The sequence below is a fragment of the Thunnus thynnus genome, chromosome 22, assembly GCF_963924715.1.
Source record: "Thunnus thynnus chromosome 22, fThuThy2.1, whole genome shotgun sequence".
In the NCBI taxonomy this organism is placed as follows: domain Eukaryota; kingdom Metazoa; phylum Chordata; class Actinopteri; order Scombriformes; family Scombridae; genus Thunnus; species Thunnus thynnus.
In genome coordinates, this window is record NC_089538.1 from 24,926,044 (window position 1) to 24,945,162 (window position 19,119).

The following is a 19,119-nucleotide window of genomic DNA, read 5'->3' on the forward strand; positions in this document are numbered from 1 at the left end:
AGCAAATTATCAAAGGACTCAGTGGATTTGTGTGCGTTTGGGGGCGTTCGAGTGTGTTTGAGCGCCAGTGTGTGTTTGTCGCTCTTGTGCTGTTGCAGTACAACGATTGTTCAAGTCTTTTTCCGCTATCAGCCTGAAGACCCGCAGGCAGGATGTCTTTTCTTTCTGAGGCTCTGAATCTATTTCAGTCCTTTCTTTTAATCTCACTGATCCACTGCAGCAGCACAGTGGACAGATGTTTCTTTTCACAGTGAACAGTGACTTTTAACTTCTCATGAAGCTCAACTTGTGTCTTTTTTTTTAAAATGATTACAAACCCTTTCTTCAAATCAAAGCCTTTGTACAGAGGATGTACAGTAGTGACTGTAAAGAGCAAAACACTGATCATGTGGCTCCATCTAGTGGTTTGTAGAGAAGTGACACAGAGTAAATGACCACAAAGTGCTTCACTACATGCCAACATTCACACACTGATGTTACAGCCTTCAGGAGCAGTTTGGGGTTCAGTATCTTGCTCAAGGACACTTCGACATGCGGACTGGTGTGGTATAATTTTTCCAGACATATGATGTGCTGGAAGAAAGATAAAAATGCAATGCAAATGATTACTGTTTCCTTGATAAGCATTAAGTGGAAATATGCTGAATTACTATCATATTGTATGTGTACCTCACAGAAACTTGTGATTGATGTAAGGGCACAAAGTAAAGTTAAAGATAATCACACTCAGAGCACTGGGTGAAATTGTAAGTGTTTGGATTAAAACTTAAAAAATAAAAATAACCTCAAGAGAGGATCAAGAAATAAGGGTGTAAAATGGCAACAATAACTAAAGCTAAAACTAGAGGAGAATTTGGAAATAATAGTGTAAAATAAACCTGAACAATTATAAAGAATAAAAAAGGACATGACTGGATAGAACAGGACATTCCCAGACATGTCCTGTTCTGCCCAAAACCTATTTTTAGGACTTTGGGTCTGCAACAGGCGATGTAAAGAGATTATAATGGTGTAATTGGTCAAGTGTGAAGAGGTTGGACAATAGGCGTGCCCTATGCGTGCCAAAACAGTATAAAAGAAGGGGCACTAAATATTATGATTCAGAGTGAGTTTGGTGAACCTTGTGTGCGCTGTAACTGCTCTGCTTTTTTGCCGACATTAAAGTACATTTTGCTGCTCAGAACCCCTGATGATTCTTTTTTGGACACCAAAAGCTGATCTGAAACTTTTTTCAACTGAGATCTAAAGATTTGACACGATACTGAGGGAGCCAGAGACTGAACCACCAATCCTCTGATTAGTGGAGCCAAAGCCACCCCAAGGACTGAGGACATGTTTCAGTTTTCTGTCCAACATCTTGCCTGTGCAGTTTGTTTTATTTTAATTTATGATTTGATTTGATTGATTGTGTTTCTGCATGTCCATGTTTCATGCTGTTTTGAATGTGTATTTTTTTAGTTTAGTGTATTGACTTCATATGGACAAGTTTGTGATGTGTATGTTGTTTTATGGAGGTGGAGCTAGTTTCAACTACTTTATATACAGTTAGCTAGTTTAGTCCAGTGGTTCCCAACCTAGGGGTCGGACCCCTCCAAAGGGTCAGCAGATAAATCTGAGGGGTGGTGAGATGATTAATGGGAGAGGAAAGAAGAAAAAACAAAGTTCTGATACACAAATCTGTTTTCAGTTTTTGGACTTTTTCTCTAATCTTTGATTTTTGCTGAAATATTGGATCATTTGAACATTTATTGAAATGAAAGCATGTGAGAAGTTTAGAGGGAAAAATCACTATTTGGTGGAGCTGTTAACAACTCATAGACATGTGAAATGTGACCCCGACTACACACTGCTTTTTGTAAGACGTCAAAAGACAAAAAGGTTGGAAACCACTGGTTTCATCTTTAACAATGTGTTGTATTTTAAAAGCTTGTTATATTATCCATTGTGTCAAATCTTCATCTGAAAAGTAACTAAAGCTGTCAAATAAATGTAGTGGAGTAGAAAGTACAATATTTCCCTCTGAAATGTAGAAAGTAGCATCACATGGAAATACTCAAGTAAAGTACAAGTACCTCTAGTACTTGAGTAAATGTATTTAGTTACTTTCCTCCACTGGACAGAGAGTAATAACACCAACGTCAAGGGTTAATTATAAAGTGTTTATGTCCTGCTGTAGACAATAACATTACCTGTGACTTTTCTTTGTATTTGAAATAGTTAAAACATTCATTCATTTCCTGCTGCTCATCTGTATTCAGGCCCCATTAATTGAATTAACGACATCATCTGATGTGATATAATAATAAATAATAGGTTTCAGGTATTAAAGCTGGTTCTGTGTGGTGTTGAAACGTGTCAGAAAGGCTGAGACGGGATGTTGGATGTAGACGGTAAGCGAGTCTTTGTAGATGTAAAAGCTTTTCTGACTTCTCAGCAGGAGACACAAACACTCGATGCTGAATCACTCTCGTGTCAGCAGGTTTATTGACTTCCAGTCTAGCAGCGGCAGCCGCTGACACCCGACAGCTTTCATCTAAATAACCTGTTCAGGACGGTTATTTAGTAAAGGTCACTAATGCAGCAGCCACACAAACCTTTACTTGGATACATTTAAGTTTTCTGACATTAAAGGACCAGTCAGGCGTCCACAGTGTGTCCACACAGTCATTTAAAAGTTGATGTGAAGCTTATATGAGGCTTCAGCAGTCTGAGTTAGTCATATCAAGTGGATATCTGACACATTTACAGCCTTTTCAGCATCAAATTCCCTCTTTGTGTTTGGAAGAGGGAAGTATAGTAACAAAAAGAGGGACTTTGGCACTAAAAAGACTGTAACATTGAAAGATATCTACTTGATTTGACTCATTTGGATGCTGAAGCTTCATATCAGCTAAGGGACTCATATCATGACTTATATCTTAGTATTCAAACTTCCAAATATGTCAGATGTCAGTATCACCCTGTTGGTTAACACCGTACAGCTGCAATGATTAGTCAAATAATCAATTAGTTGATTGTTGGAAAACTAATAAAACTATTCAGATAATCAAATGCTCGTTGCAGTTCCTGATTCCAACTCCTCAAATGTGAGAATGTGAAGATTTTAAGTGTCATAAACTGAATTATAACAGCATTTTCACTTTTTTCTGACATTTTATGGACAAAATGATTCATGGAGAAAATAATCAAAGAGTGATGAATAATGAAAATAATAACATCTTTGGGTTTTAGACCAAAAAAATAGGACAAAAAAATGAGATGACATCAACAAGGAAAATGTCACTATTCTCTATTTTCACTATTTTCAGACAATTAATTTAAAAGAAGCTCAGCAGATGAATCCAAAGTTAATATGATCGTTATTTGAGATGTTTCTGTTATCAGATAGTTCATGATTTAAATTTTTAAAAAAGCTAATTTTAGCCAATTTTATTTAGGCAGAGTTCCTGTATGGCTGCTTGTGTAATCATCAGAATAACTTTCCAGTTAAAACCAGCAGTTGTTTAGTTGACTGATTGTCATTATCTGGAACCAGTGAATTTTTATTAAAAAACATTTCTAACAGCTCTTTTTTCTATTCAAAGTTTTTATTCTCTTTTTTTAAAGTCACTAAACAACTCAAAAAGAGGGAAAAGCAGAGAGAGAGGGCACTCTGAAGGAGCACCAGCTGGTCCACACTGGAGGAGAAACCCTTCAAATGCGAGCAGTGCGGCAAGAACTGCGCCTGGAAAGATCTGAAGATACACATGCTGAGACACACTGAGGAGAGCTGCAGCTACTGTACCAAAACCTTCAAGCAGCTGGCAAAACTGAAGCAGCTGAGGCATCCACACGGGGGAGAAACCGTACCAGTGTTTGTGTTGTCCAAAGCAGTTTAGACTCCAGGAGTCACTGGTGGCGCACCAGTTCACCCACACCGGAGAGAAACCCTTCAAATGCGCTCTGTGCCCCAAAGCCTTCAGCCTCAGGAACAACTTAAAGAAGCACTTGATGATTCACTCTGGAGAGAAACCGTATCACTGCTCACACTGCGGTAAGAGCTGCCGCCTCCTGCAGCACCTCGTCACAGGTGTCACGAGAGACAGAAGACGGACTACATGACGGCGTTGGGCTGAATAAAACCTGGACAATTTAATTATTCTGATAGAAAGAGTGACTGAAAAACTCCTGAAAATCTTGTTTTTGCTGACCTCCAGTGGTTTAAATTCTCAGCTTCCTGCAGTGATGTCACAGTGTACTGCAGTACACTGTGACATCACTGTTGGGTGTGGCTACTACATTTCTGACTGCATCCAATCAGAGGTGAAACAAACTTAAATTACTCCTTAACAGACAAACGCTGGTGTATTTGAATGCAGAATGATGTTTTAATAAGGCCACAATGACATCAAAGATAAAAATGTTTTAAATCATTCAGTCTTGTTAAAGTTATATTTGTTTACAGTTTATTTACTGTCATGTTCAGAACAACGTTTACCTCCAGAGAAGGTTGAATTAAACTGTGCAGACACTCTGTGTTTTTATTAGATCTGGGTTACAGAAATCGATTTTCTGATTCAAATCAGTCTTTACTTAAATTTCCTGATATTGTTTCATAAAATCAGATATCTGCCTTCAGCTCCTGCTGCACCAAAGCTTTGTGACACAATCACACCAGGTATCACTGATGTTTACAGTACAGTTGGTATGTTTGTCGTTGAAAGCTAAAAGTATCACATTTCCTCTAAAGTTTTCCGGCATTTACTTTAAATGCAGTTTTAATCACCACCAGGCGTTCTGGCGGCGTTTGGTAACGATCTCTGCTCTGGTTTCTCACAGCCAATAAAATTGAACTTTAATCACCCAATCAATAAAGAATAAGAGTAGACAACTAATCAATCACTGATCTCCTTGTTTGCTGTTTGTTTGAGTAGCCTCAAGAAAATCCCAAGTATGCAGTTGGGTGTTATTTTATTGTTTATTTATTTATTTATTTATAGATATGATTGTATGTTCAACCATGTGAAGTAGAGTGTGGTTATATCAGGTAAAGTCTGGGAGGAAGCAGCTCGCCTGCTGTTACTGTGAGATTCCTGATGGTGGCAGCAGAGAACCGTAAATATCATAATATATGTTCCTTGTAAAAGAAAAATAGAGCATAAATGACGTCTTTTCTATTGTGAGGAATCTATTCTAGTTTTGATATAACTGTGTAGATACTGATGTTATAAAGTGTTATTGATATTGCAAAGGGTACATAGTCATTTTATTTCATTTGTAAGTTTATGTTATTAAAATTACATCACTATACAATCACAATGCCAGCGTAGAAACCTACAGCAGAGTAGATCATCTGTCCAGAGCAGCTGATCTGATTGGTTGTTTGTCTCTTTACAGAATAAGAGTCCTGAGTCACATAGATATGAGTCAGTGAGCAGAACGGAGGACAGATTGATCACATTACTGCTCAGACAATAACACAAATACTCTGGTATGATGCTGCTGAATGTGTCACTTCCTGCCACAACCAAAGAGACATTTATAAATATACTGTTTTTATGTTATTTATAGATTAATGGTTGTCTTGCATTATTCCTACCATTCATATTTCTTTATTTTATTTTTTATTATCAGAACGCTCACATTGTTTTTGTTTGTCTGATTGATTGTTAAAGTCACATATATAAATATTAATATATATAACTTGTTTTTCCTTTATTTGATTCTGATTGTTTCTCATATTTCATGTGTTTTGTTGGCATTAATGTTGGAAAAAGCATTCAAGCTCAGATATTAGACAACCTCACCTGTCAGAAATAAAACATATATCATGTTTATACATCGAATGTTTGCTGTAAATAAAATAATGATAAATGTTCTAAGCATTGAAAATGCAGCACTTGCTGTAGAGTTTAATTCAAGTACTTAAGTAAAGGAAATCAGTGATTGATTAGTTGTCTGCCCTTATTCTTCACTAATTGGTTGATTACAGTTGAATTTTATTGGCTGTGAGAAACCAGAGCAGAGATCATTAAACTCCACCAGGCGTCACACGTGTTGTAAACGGTGGAGAAAATGTGACACTTCAAGCTTTGGATAGTTTGCATCTTTATTTACAGCAACTTCCTGCTGATTCAACTTCACATCTACAGACTGAACTAAAGGAAACATATATATATATATATATATATATATATACATATATATGGTAATTCAGTACTCTGACTGTAGCGTCTGTTACATAAATAGTACATTAATGTAACTGCTTTGAGGTAAATTCTTAATGTAAACATTGATATTTTTAATAATGCACCATGTTGATGGTTCCTTGTACAATTTACTGCATTATTTCTCTGAGAATCTCTTTCATATCCAAACAAAGTTGGTATTATAAGTGAAATATCACTAAACGGATCGATATTGAGTGGAATTGAATCAGCACTAGTTTTTATGAATCTTATATGTTGTGTTAAGTCACACTACAAGTTTTAATCTTCCTTCTTGCACGACCAGAACCGATTCATCGACTCTCACACTGAACATAAACATGAAACCCCCCAAATATGTTTTTAATTAGTCGAATTGGTCCATAAAATGTAAGAAAACAGTGAAGAATGTTGATCACAAAGCCCGAGGTGATGTTTCCTCGACCAACAGTCCAAAGATATTCGGTTTGCTATCGTAGAAGAAGAAAAACGCCAGAAAATATTCACAAACAATTGTTTATCAAAACAGTTGGCGATTAATTTTCTGTAGATCTACTGATTGATTCATTGCTATAAAATAGGACCTGACAGTGTCTGACTGGCCTTAAATCCAGAGTTCACCTTTGATATTAAATGCAAGTAAACTACTCGTTTGTGGAGATTGAATTGGTTTAACAGTGCAAAAGCCCCAGAAAGGCTAAATAAGAACAACATGAGGTTACTGTTTGGGGCTACAAGTGAAAGAAAAATCCATTGGTCTCCAAACTTCTTCGGTCTGCTGCTTAGAACCTTAATAAATGCACTGCTATTTGCTAATAGTTTCCAGGTGGACTGGCTGACAAGACACTGATCCTCACTTAGCATGATGCTAACAACATAGTAATACGATGGGAAATCCCATAGAAAGATGCTGGCAGAGTTAGCATTATACTATTTAACTTAAAACAATTACTAGATGTGTACACAAAAAGTCTTTATGAACCCATATTAACTTTTACAACGTACCAAACGAACTACATGACAAGGAGCCTTCAATTAAGACATGACAAACATAATTACAGCATGTGTGGTCCGCTAACCTATAAGCAACATAGTCCTGGCCTTCGTTAAGGCCTAGGGAGATGATTTTTGGTCTTGCCCACTATGAATCAGAATGTGATTGGTTAATTCACCCGTCACTTTCTAAACAGACACACACGGCTATAGCCCTCTGTGCCAGTTTTGAAGTCCTAACCAATGAGAGACGACAACAACAACAAAAATCTGATAACTGGATAACTCTGTTTTCATGGTTTAAAGACAGTAATCCTTTCATTTCTGAAGGAAACTTGATAGACAATGAGGCTAAAATTAGAATTAGAAGATGATAATTATTAAATGTAACATTCAAAATGCTGATATGTTTGTCCTTCTCTGAAGGCCTAGAAGGCCCTGAGGGTTTCCCTCTGCTCCATGTGTTCCCAACAAACTGCACAGCATTGAAATGTCAGAGTCCACTCGTATTTCTCTGTGCTCAGAGAATAACCATCAAATGTACAAGGACACTTTGTTTTGTTGTTTAGTGATGATATCAAATAAGGAATAATAAGCCATTAATGCAGCACCATGGTAGTTGTGTCAAGACAATCTGACACATTATGTTTTTGTCTAGACGAGTCAGAAGGCCTCTTCTTCTTGTAACTTTCGGCTTAGTCACAGAGAACCAGAGTCCATTTTATCATATATAGTTTATATGTTATAACATCAAAGCTTGATTATTTGTGTTATCAATTGATGTAGCTTCAGTAAAATAACTTTTCCATTCAGACCAACCAGCTGCTCCAACTGACTCACATTCAAAAAGCCTCAACTTCTCTCTAGAAATACTGAGTCAATCATTGTTTTCATCAAGTCATTCTGGTCTCAATCTCTAAATTCAGGCCCTCTAATAACTGTGCTGGTGGCCATTTTGGAAATTATTGCTCCGTTAATAAGATTTGAAGACTTATAGCTTTGATGTTTGCTGTGTGGGTGTTGATGGACAGTTGGCTCATCTGCTGCTCCAGGACTCTGTACTATTGATTAGCTTTGGTCCGAGGTAGCGGACCTTCCTTATATGGAAGCTCCAAACGGAAGAAATGGCAAACTCTGAGCTTCAAACTTTGCTACCTCAATCTTTATGTACAAAGCTATGATTCAGCCTCAGTGTCTTAACTCTGTAGTTGAGTCATTGCTTAATTACAACTACTACATGTTGTGAGAATTGTCATTCTGTGAATCATTTTGAGCAAAAAAACTTCAAAAACTGGGGAAAAGTCCCCTCACATTAGTCACTGTAAGGAAACTTCATTTAACAAATCCTGACGAAATGTGTCTAAAGGTCCAGGAGTCCTCACAAGGATGGTTTGATTACCTGGAAGTGACTTGCAGGGACATTTTGATAAATTAGGGTCATGATACAGTAAATATTTAAGAAATAAGTCAGAATGGCAGTCATGGTTGAATTACAGTCCAGAAAAAAATATGCGACAGAAATACTGTCTTTAAATTTTGCCTTTATATATAATTATTTTTTATTTTAGAACATGACTGCTGCTCTCCAGCCATGATTTCAGTCCAAACTAACAAAAAAAGGCCAAACTTTGTATAGTTTCATGCCACAACTTCAGAATACTAATATATTAATGACAGATATTTTATTAGTTTTTTCTCCATGTTACAGTTTTTCTAGCATGTATAGTAATCTGGATTATTCCAAACCCAATCATTATTAAAAGGCATAGTTTAACATATACTTCACAAGGAGGAGCTGAAGCTGCTGAAAATGTGCTTATTTGCTTTTTTGCTGAGAGTTACAGAAGATATCAATCTTGTATCTGCTCCTTAAATATGAAGCTGGAGCCAGGAGATGGTTATCTTAGCTTAAAGTCCGGAGCATGACACCCCATAAAATCTAATTTTGTAGTTTTTACACTTAGGTTTTTGTACAGATAAAACAAACAAGATGCAAGGTGTTAATTTGTTTTAGAGGTGCTGGAAGACCAATAATTTATCTTTGGACAGTGCTAGGCTGGCTCTTTCCCCCTGTTTCCAGTCCTTAAGCTAAACTAAGCTAAGCTAACTATCTCCTGACTCAAGCTTTATATTTACTGTACAGACATTGATATTCTCACCCAACACTTGACCAAAAAAAAGAGGCGAATAAGCGTATTTACCAAATTGTTCAAATATTTCTTTAACTTTTTTTCAATTACAACAACTATACAACGTACTTCATTTCATAGAAACACGTACAGAAATACAGGAGGTAAAACATGGAACCTGCAGACTTTTAGCTAAGCTAATAGTACGATACAGAAATCCCATAAAACCACAACTTGTTTTTTTTTACACTTTGATTTTTGTTAAGCATTAAACAAAAAAGATACTGTGTAATGTGTTGTTAGTCTGTAGTTTGTTAGTAACTGTCTCCTGACTCTACCTTTTATATTTACCGTACAGATATGAGTGATATCAATTCAAAGTGCTTCACTTATAATAAAACAGAGGTAAAACTGATCAAAAAAATAAGTTAATAGTGACCATAAAACTAACTGAGTAAACACTCATAAATGATGTTTGAGTTTTTGATGTGATATTTGTGTTATTTATTTTCTTTGATTGATTAATTTATTATTGCGTGATGAATAATTTCTGGCTCATACTTATTATTGTCAGTGCTGTTTGTCACTATTTGCTTTAAGAAAACATACTGGATCAACTGCCAGTAAATTCTGTAGCATCTGAACTCACAGTACGACAAACAAGCCTCCGCATTGATCTGAGCTAACAGCAGAGGTTACCCAACTCTGATCTGACCTGACAGACGTTTCCAAACCCTGATGAGTCACAGCTTTGTCAAACTGAACCAGGAGGCTTAAAATGATCTGACAGCAGCTGGAGAGATTCATTCGACAACCAGACTTTACACACAGAGGAAGAAGAGCCGAAACAAAGATGGAACGGCGAAATTTACTCGTCTGTCTCGGTTTGATTTTTGTGGCCTCCGCTCTGGTGAGTCTCACATCAGATTACACTGATATTTTTAAAGTGATAGTACACACAGAAATCAGATATATCTTGTTGAAATTATGGGACCTTTATTAACAAAACTATGCTACACATTTTCTTTTAAAAATTATTTTTGTAAACATTTTAGGATTTTATGTTTTAATCTTTTTTGTGTTACTTTCTGTCCCATATAGCTGTTCTTTAAATAATGATAATTTTTTAGCTATATAGCAGTTTTCAAAACAAAGCTGCAAAATGGTTTACAACCCAATAAAAAGCGTTTAAAAGTAATAAGTCTATAATCAATTAAAGTGATATGATTTTCTCTCTGGCACGCTTTGTAATCTGCTTAAGAAAGGTGCTCATTTAATTTAAGACATTTCTTATTATTATTATTAGCCAATGTTTGGTATAGACTTTAAAATGTGTCATTTATGAAATAAGTTAATTAGAAATAAACTACATTTGAGCATAATTTATATAATAAAAATCATGTAAAAAAAAAAAACAGTAGAATTACCTCTCGTAAAAATACGGTATTTTTCAACGTGGGTCTTATTCTCATAATTTTGATTTGTAGGTCATGCAAACTTGCAGCCTCCAATGTAGAGATTCAGAAAATGTGAATCCGGCAAAACAAAAACCAGGCAAGCAGCGTGGCTATACTACAACGTCCTAAATTAACTTAATAATAACCTCAGAAATTAATGATCAATTAGCAATTGTAGCAACTCGTTGGCTAACCAAACTAGCTGTCTATTCATCTCTGGTCATCATATAAACTTCTGTTATTCATCTTTTTGTATATACCATGAGTCTATTTCAACAGAAGCAAACAGATATATTTAGCCTGCGTCCGTCCACTTATATCCATACATATTACTGCTTTTTTTATACTGTACATTTATATATTTCAAGCAAGTAAATGGTTATCATGCTTTCTATTATAATGGTAGTTATGGTAAGTGACTGGGAAGTGGAGGAACATGAAAAAAATTAATATATTATTTTAAAAAGATTTTAGCTTTTTTACTTGAGCGTTGTCAAGCTTTTTTTGTTAGACTTCAATTATAAAGTATGGATCTCCTCATAATTTGTAATATATATAATTAGAGATTTATACTAATAATATTTATATAACATAAAGATTTATATCTATATAATTTATTAAATTACAAATAAATTATATATACATAATTTATATTTTAAAGTTATACAGATTTATAATTATATCTTTATAATTTAGATTTGCAAAGATATTCATATAATTTAGAGATTTATTTTAAAATGATACAGATTTATACTTATATTCATATGAATTACATATATTTATATAAATGTATGCAAGAAATTACACCCATAATTCCTGAAATGGACTCAAATGTATCCAGCTGTATACAATTTTTGTTTTATGCAGCTTGTTTTATGTTTTATCTTTTTTATGATCGGTGGCTTTATGATGTGTGCTACTATGTCCTTCTGTCTGTGTTATTGCTTAACATATGGTGAGAATGCATTGCAGTCGTTTTTACTTGATGATACCTGTTTACATGAAAAATCCCCATCAAAAAACTTTTATTTTAATACATTTCTTCTGCCCATAGTACCCCAAACTAAACTGAACTGAGTGAAAAATGAACTGTGATAGTTACAGCAAAAAAAATACTGATTATTTCTCTCCCACCAGGGCACGCAACTCAACCCCAGGGGAAATCGTCCAGTGGAGCAGGGCACCAGAGGCGATAAATGTGCCACTCAGAGGGAGTGGCCTTTCTGCACAGATGATGATTGGGTATTTAATACCTTTATTCCTCATTTTCTCCATTTCTTTCTTTCCATAAACCAACAACAATAATGACGCATCACATTTTACCTGAGCTGAAATTTTAGCCTTATGATTTTAAATATTAGAGAGTTAGTTACCAAAAGAAAAATGTTTTTTAAAGCTCTACCTTCAGATGCAGGGGTTAGGGTTAGGGTTAGCACTGATAACAGTGACAGATTTACCCTCAAAATTCATGGTAATATTTTTGATTTCAGACAGAAGTAGACAAAAGCAAGGTTTTCATTTCCAGGAACAATTAGCTGTAAAAGCTGTCAATTGTTAACTGACTTAATCTTACTTTTCTAATCCAGTGTAAGATTTTAGTGAGAGTTAAAAGGATTGTTATGTGAAGCAAAAACGTGTTAATGAGTAAAAAGTCCTGAGGTTAAAGCATCTTTTTCTCTTTTACTCTGAAACTTTATTCATCATCTCCCACCACTCCACTTGACTCTCCCTCTGTTTCTCCTGTCCTCCATCAGGGCCCTAAATGCCCATCGGGCTGCAGGATCCAAGGTCTGTTGGATCAATACGACCACAGCCACCTGAAGAGAATCGAGAAGATCCGCAGCCTCCTGGATCAGTACAAGGCCAAGCACCGCTCTGCCGACCAGGTGTCCAAACAGACCTACGACTACCTGAAGGAGAAACTCACTATTGATTCTGGTTAGTCTGTGTTTGTCATTTCTTTTCCCCAGGAAGTACTTCATTGACAGCTCGAGTTTCAATTTAAACCTAAGAAAACGACAAAATTTGACATTAAATTCATATGAACAGAGAAGCTTTTTTGAACCAAACTGAATCAATCAATCAACTCAATATAATCATTTTCATGAGTAGTTTGGGCGGTTTTGTTGATTTCTACTGACTCTTAAATATTCTCAAGTCTTGCTTGTTGAGGTCTCAAAAAATATTTAAATGAACAAAATCTCTGACTCTCATAATAAATACAAACATGCAAAATATGTTGAGATGTGTGTTAAAACTAGAAATGGATTTGTATTAAGGTCAGGAACTACTGGAGTTAAATTTAGAATACAGTCCTGACACTGAAGCAGGTCCCGCTTTGACATTGAAACTTGTTACAGATAAACGGTTAATGAATCTGACTGTGAATATTGAACATAATATAAAAAATGCCACATTTTTTAAAATAGAGATCCTGTTATTTATAGATTCAAATTCAATAAAACAATAGAAGAAGGACATCTAAGCCTTTACTTTGTTCTTCCCCTCAAATTATAGAAAATTGTTTAGGATTTGATATCAAATACCCCTCATGGTCTACCTGCCTGCATATTATCCCACTCATCCATTTATCCATGTTCCCTTCTCAACCAGGTAATGACAACAGCTACTACGACTTGGCCCAGAATCTGCGTCAAAGAATCACAGACATGAAGATCAAGATCGACAGACAGTTGAGGATCCTGAGCGCTCTGAAGGACCGAGTCAAAGACCAGGTCATCGAGATGCAGAGAATGGAGGTATGGAGACACATCAGGGACAAAAGTACATGTTTACATTTAATATGCTCGAGGTTTAGCTAACCTCCCAGCAGCACACCTGAGCTTACTGAATGACAAGAAACTAAGAATTTCTGTACTGGTGGTGCGTGTAAACATATTTTTTTGTGTACCAACTTTTTTATTTCATTGTCCTATCTAGTTTGGTGAGGGTTCAGGAACTTAACACAGAGTGCACTCATAAAAGGAACAATAAGTATCAATAATAAATAACCTGTACCCACCTTCCCATTACACACTATACCCTTTGGAAGCAGAGATGAAAAATAAGTAAACAAATAAAAAACTATGAAGAAAAAATGAAAACATTCACAACAAATTTAAATGTATTTCAAACCAAAAAGGGGGTTTGCTCTTGCCGCAGAGCTTGTACACACATACCATTTACATATCAAACCGTTAAGTATATTTCCAACTCTTTGTCTCCTCTGTCAGGTTGATATCGACATTAAGCTCCGTTCCTGCAAAGGATCTTGCGTGAGCTATACCGAGTACCAGCTCGACAAGAGCACCTACGTGGAGCTTGAAAAACAGGTAAGGACCTAATTCACTTCTCCCTACACCTAGGAACCATTTCAGGAACATTACCTGCATTTTGAGCGGAGGGACCACCAGAGTTTCTGGCCCCTAAAAAGTCCCAGCTCCGGTTTTAATACTTACTGAAGAGTGCAACGCTAGTGAACGAAATTCAAACATCAGAGTCAACATATTTAAGTACAACACATTACTCTGTATTTTTGTTTCCTTGTGTAAGATATTTGCTTTCAAATGTCACCATTGTATTTTTCTGTTATTGGTCTAATTTGCCCAATCTTCACAGTTCCTCAGATGTGGAAATGCTAACAGGAAGGGGACTTTTGATTCCTAGTTTAGTTCCTGAGTTTAGTTCCTGGAACTATTTGGTCAAAAAGTTTGGAGTCTAAGGTCATCTTTTATAGTTTTTCTTTGATTTCACTACCAACATAACCGCAACATAAACATAACTGCTAAATTTTATACCGCAAAGCCATTTATATTTAAGGTATTTACGTTTAAGGTAAAATGTGCAGGAAGTGAGAAAGAGGTAAAAAAAATGGAATTGTATTCCTAAAAGAAATAAACTGATTGAAGTTTACAAGTTTGAATGACTTACTTTATGTTTATTTAAGCTATCTGCTGCATGTTTTACAAATTCAGGGAAATCTGTGGCAATAAATTCTGAGATTTATTTACAGATTTAAGAGGTGATTAAGGCAGTTTTTAAAGGGGGTGTTTGTCCTCTCGGGTTTGACTATGGCATTTTTTTCTCACCTAAAAGACAATTTGTATCACTAATGCACGGTATAATTTTATGTATAAATTCAGCTCTAATTCTGATTTATAATTTTGGTTGAAGCTCTGCAGCCTTGCATCCAACACCTCGGGGTGTTTAGGTCCAATTCAGTATAGAGCACTTATTTCTTTTGTTTGTGTGACTTGAGATTTTTTGTACAAACCTGATATAGTTTAACAAAAAGATACTGACAGTTCTCAGCTCCTTATTTTTTTGATATTATGACTGATGGGCCATTCATAAAAAATATGTATTAAAAGCTATGTGTTTTAGGGGGTTAAAGCACCAAACATCCTCACAAATCTACATTGGATTCTGTGGATACTTTACCAAGTTTCTCACATTCATAGATTGAATTATTTAGTTTGGTAAGACGACACTTCCTCTCTGTGCATTTCCCAGGTTGACCAGCTGGACACCCATGCGGCTCAGAGCGTCGAGTCTGTGGGCACACTGTACGTGATGAAGAGCAGGCAGATGAAGGATGTGGTTGTGGACAGCGTCTTCAAGTCCAAGGACGTCATTAGCGGAGCGGCAGCAGAGCAGAGACAAGACATGTTCCCTGAGGTGAGGAAGCAGTAAAAACAATGTCAATATCAGTTTTACAGTTAAATCAGTGGTAATATTTAATTCACGTGGCATCACCAGTAGATTTGTCCAGTCTTGGAATCCCCATGAATCCACATTTGTTATTTCACACAAGACTAACAATCAAATTATGTTGGTTTACATCGTAACACTTCATATATGTGTAAGAACAAAAAATCCTGTACGTTTACCTTATGAAAGTTACCTGATGAATTACCATTCGTGAATTTTACCTAATGAAAGTTGGACATTGTTCAAGGATAAGGCTGGTGTTCTTTATTCTTGTTAATCCCATGAAAAGAGGCTTTGATACTACTCACCTGGCAAAGATATTCAGTTTATAATTATATAAAACAGAGAAAAGCAGAAAATCCTGGCATTTGAGAAACTGGAGATAGAGAATATTGGTCATTTTGGCTTAAAAAAATGACAAAAAACAATGAATCAGTTATCAATATTATCAACATTATCCTTCAGTTTTCCTACGTCACATCTACATTTATTGACATCCATTCATATCTTTCAGTTACCCTTGTATGAAGTTTTGCCAGCACTAAAAATAAGTCATCATAACACAGAATAGAATATACTAACACGTTACCCTCATCTACTTCTTGTTCCTGTTTGAATCCACTTTTTGTTTATTGATTTAGAAAAAGTGTGAAACTAATGTAAAGTCTGATACAAAAACATATTACATCTAATTTCTAGAAGGACAAATATTCGTGTTAAAGTTTTTCTCCTCTATTTCTCAGGTGAAAACTGTCAAGTTGATCCTAGAGGAGGAAGGCTCCAGCTCATCCCCAGCTAGCATCTCCAAGGTTCCAGGTACTTCCTACTCTCCGTCTACATCTTCATCATCATCATCATCCGTGCCCTCGTCCTCGTCAGCGTTCTCGTCCTCGACCTCATTCTCGTCCTCCTCCCATTCCTCCCAACCACCATTCTCATCCTCCTCCCATTTCTCCCAACCATCATACACATCCTCCTCCCATTCCTCCACACAACCATTGTCATCCTCCTCCCATTCCTCCCAACCATCATACTCATCCTCCTCCCATTCCTCCCAACCATCATACACATCCCCCTCCCATTCCTCCCAACCATCATACACATCCTCCTCCCATTCCTCCCAACCACCATTCTCATCCTCCTCTCATTCCTCCCAACCACCATTCTCATCCTCCTCCCATTCCTCCACATCATACTCATCCTCCTCCCATTCCTCCCAACCATCTAAATCCATCACTGAGCTTGGGGGACGGGGCGACGGTGAATTCTTTGGCGGGGGTGGAGCACAACCCAGTACAGGCCACGTGTCCACCAAAAGCGTCTCCTGCACTAAGAGCGTCAGGAGAACCATCGTCCACACGAAGGATGGGCCAGTGGAAAGGACGGAGGAGGTGATGGAGGGAGGCCCCGAGTGCCAAGGGGCGACAGACCTCACCAAGGGAGGAATGGGCGCCTTCTTCCCCAGCCTCAGCCACGCATCCTCCTCCTCCTCCTCTTCCTCTAGGTCCACCAAGACCATGCATGCCGGTGGTGCCAAGGGAAGCCTCTTAGCAGATGACAGACGTGACTTTGGATTTGGATCACCCGGCGGGATTGACCTTGGCGCGTTCATGATGGGCCACGTAGAAGATGACATGCCCGATTTCCACGCCCGGAGTGTGAAGAGCACGCGTTTCGAGCGGCAAGCTGATTATATAGGAAAAGGTACCGAATCATCGGAATAAAATCTGCCGTCTGCCCATAACAGAGCGTTCAGCTAGACAGCATGTGTTAGCATTAGCTAGCTTGCTAGCTAGCCCTATGTACCAAAAATGAGAAGTGAACAGAGTAATTGTTATTGTTTGTTGCTGGGGATTAAAGATTTTTGATTTTTTTTTTAAAATATTCAGTGTGATGTTGTTAATTGCAATGTTAAGATCTACACTTTTGAAAGTATTTTATGGAAATGCAAGTCTACGAGAAAACTTCTGGGCCATTAATGCTTTGTAGTTTTGAGGAAAACAGAAGAAATACTGACATGAATAAAAATAGATAGGAATTCTCTTGTGCCACAAAAACCTGCTGATCTTCCAAATGTCAAAAATGTGTTGGAGAAGGGGGCTGATTGGGGCAAGTGTTAGCTACTCTGCAGACAAAGTAACCGTTAACGCTCCTTTGCAGAAAATTTCAACTAGCCGAGCCAAAGAACAAGCCGTTCCAAGCTAACTCGCGGTCTGCGGTGTGCCCCTCTCTGTTTGCAGATTGTGTTGAAGCCTACCAGAACCACCTGAAAGGGGAAACGAACGGCCTGTTTAAGATCAAACCCGGCGGCACGGAGTCCACAGAGGTAGTGCAGGTTTATTGCCAGCAGGAGGGGCTAATGGGTGGGTGGTTGTTAGTCCAGCAAAGAGAGAGTGGTATGCTCAGCTTCAACCGCACCTGGGCTGAATACCGCAAAGGGTTTGGCTCAGTCAATGAGCAGGGCAAGGGGGAGTTTTGGCTAGGCAATAAGAACCTCCATCTGTTGACTAATCAGGGTGAGACCATGCTGAAGGTGGAGCTGGAGGATTGGGAAGGGGGCATAGCCAGTGCTGAATACATAATCAGGGTTGGTTCTGAGGAGGAGGGGTACCCGCTGCATATTTCTGGGTACACTGGGGACGCCGGAGATGCTCTGGTGATGCCTAAGTCTGATATGGCATCTTACCTGTCGCACAACGGGATGAAATTCAGCACCTTTGACAGAGACAATGATAAGTGGGAGGAAAATTGCGCAGAAATGTTTGGGGGTGGGTGGTGGTACAACAACTGTCAGTCAGCTAACTTAAATGGGATTTATTACAGAGGTTCATACAACCCAGAGAAAAACACGCCATATGAGATTGAAAATGGAGTCATCTGGGTGACGTACAAACCGGCCACTTATAGCCTGAAAACTGTTAGGATGTTTATCCGACCAGCTGCTTTTTAACGGGACATAGAGAAGGGGAAACGTAGGAAAAACCTGTCAAATAAATACTTTTATGCAAGGCACAAAAAACAAGGGAATAAAATAAGAGAAGTAAAACAGAAGAGCCTGTAGTGACACACTGAACCCCAGAATAAATAAATATTTGAGGACAAAAATCAAAGGTGGTTTACAGCCTTTCAGACCTTGCAGACTGTTGATCTATTCGTAAATCATTATGGGATTTCAAAATCATGTCAAACAGTGTCAGTGTGTTAACGTGTTTTTTTGTTGAGTCTTATTTTTGTCCACACTTTGTGTAAACGTCGTTGACCTGTTTGCTATCGTTATCTAACCAGTGTTCTTAGAGTGACCTGATGTTCTCCCTGTTGCCCAACTCTGTACAGAGCAATGACTGAACTCTGCTCAATCAATAAAGATTCAATGTTCACTTCAGATAACCGTGTTTTGTGGTGGTCTTTCAGTGTAAAGAAGCACATCATGTAAAAACTAAAAACTGTACTTTCCAGATAATATATTTATGTACTACAAGACAATTGAAAAATTTACAAAATAGATTTTGTTACAAGGTAATACACATGAAAATAAAAATATAATCATTACATTTGGAAACAATCTTTATTATCTGTAATGTAGTTTTTTGGGAGGAAAATAACATTTTATATCAGCAGATCATCAGCTTTAATTAAATACAGCCT

The 19,119-nt window shown here is 37.2% G+C and overlaps 1 protein-coding gene across 1 annotated transcript; it reads left to right on the forward strand.

Moving 5' to 3' along the window:
- The first annotated feature begins 10,068 nt into the window (after nucleotides 1-10,068).
- On the forward strand, nucleotides 10,069-18,861 carry fga (fibrinogen alpha chain). The gene is made up of 8 exons (XM_067580163.1): nucleotides 10,069-10,217; nucleotides 11,902-12,006; nucleotides 12,519-12,702; nucleotides 13,378-13,523; nucleotides 13,998-14,096; nucleotides 15,277-15,441; nucleotides 16,218-17,178; nucleotides 17,715-18,861. Exons 1-8 carry the CDS (start codon nucleotides 10,161-10,163, stop codon nucleotides 18,422-18,424), a joined length of 2,427 nt encoding a protein of 808 aa, XP_067436264.1. The 5' UTR covers nucleotides 10,069-10,160; the 3' UTR covers nucleotides 18,425-18,861.
- The last annotated feature ends 258 nt before the right edge of the window (nucleotides 18,862-19,119 follow it).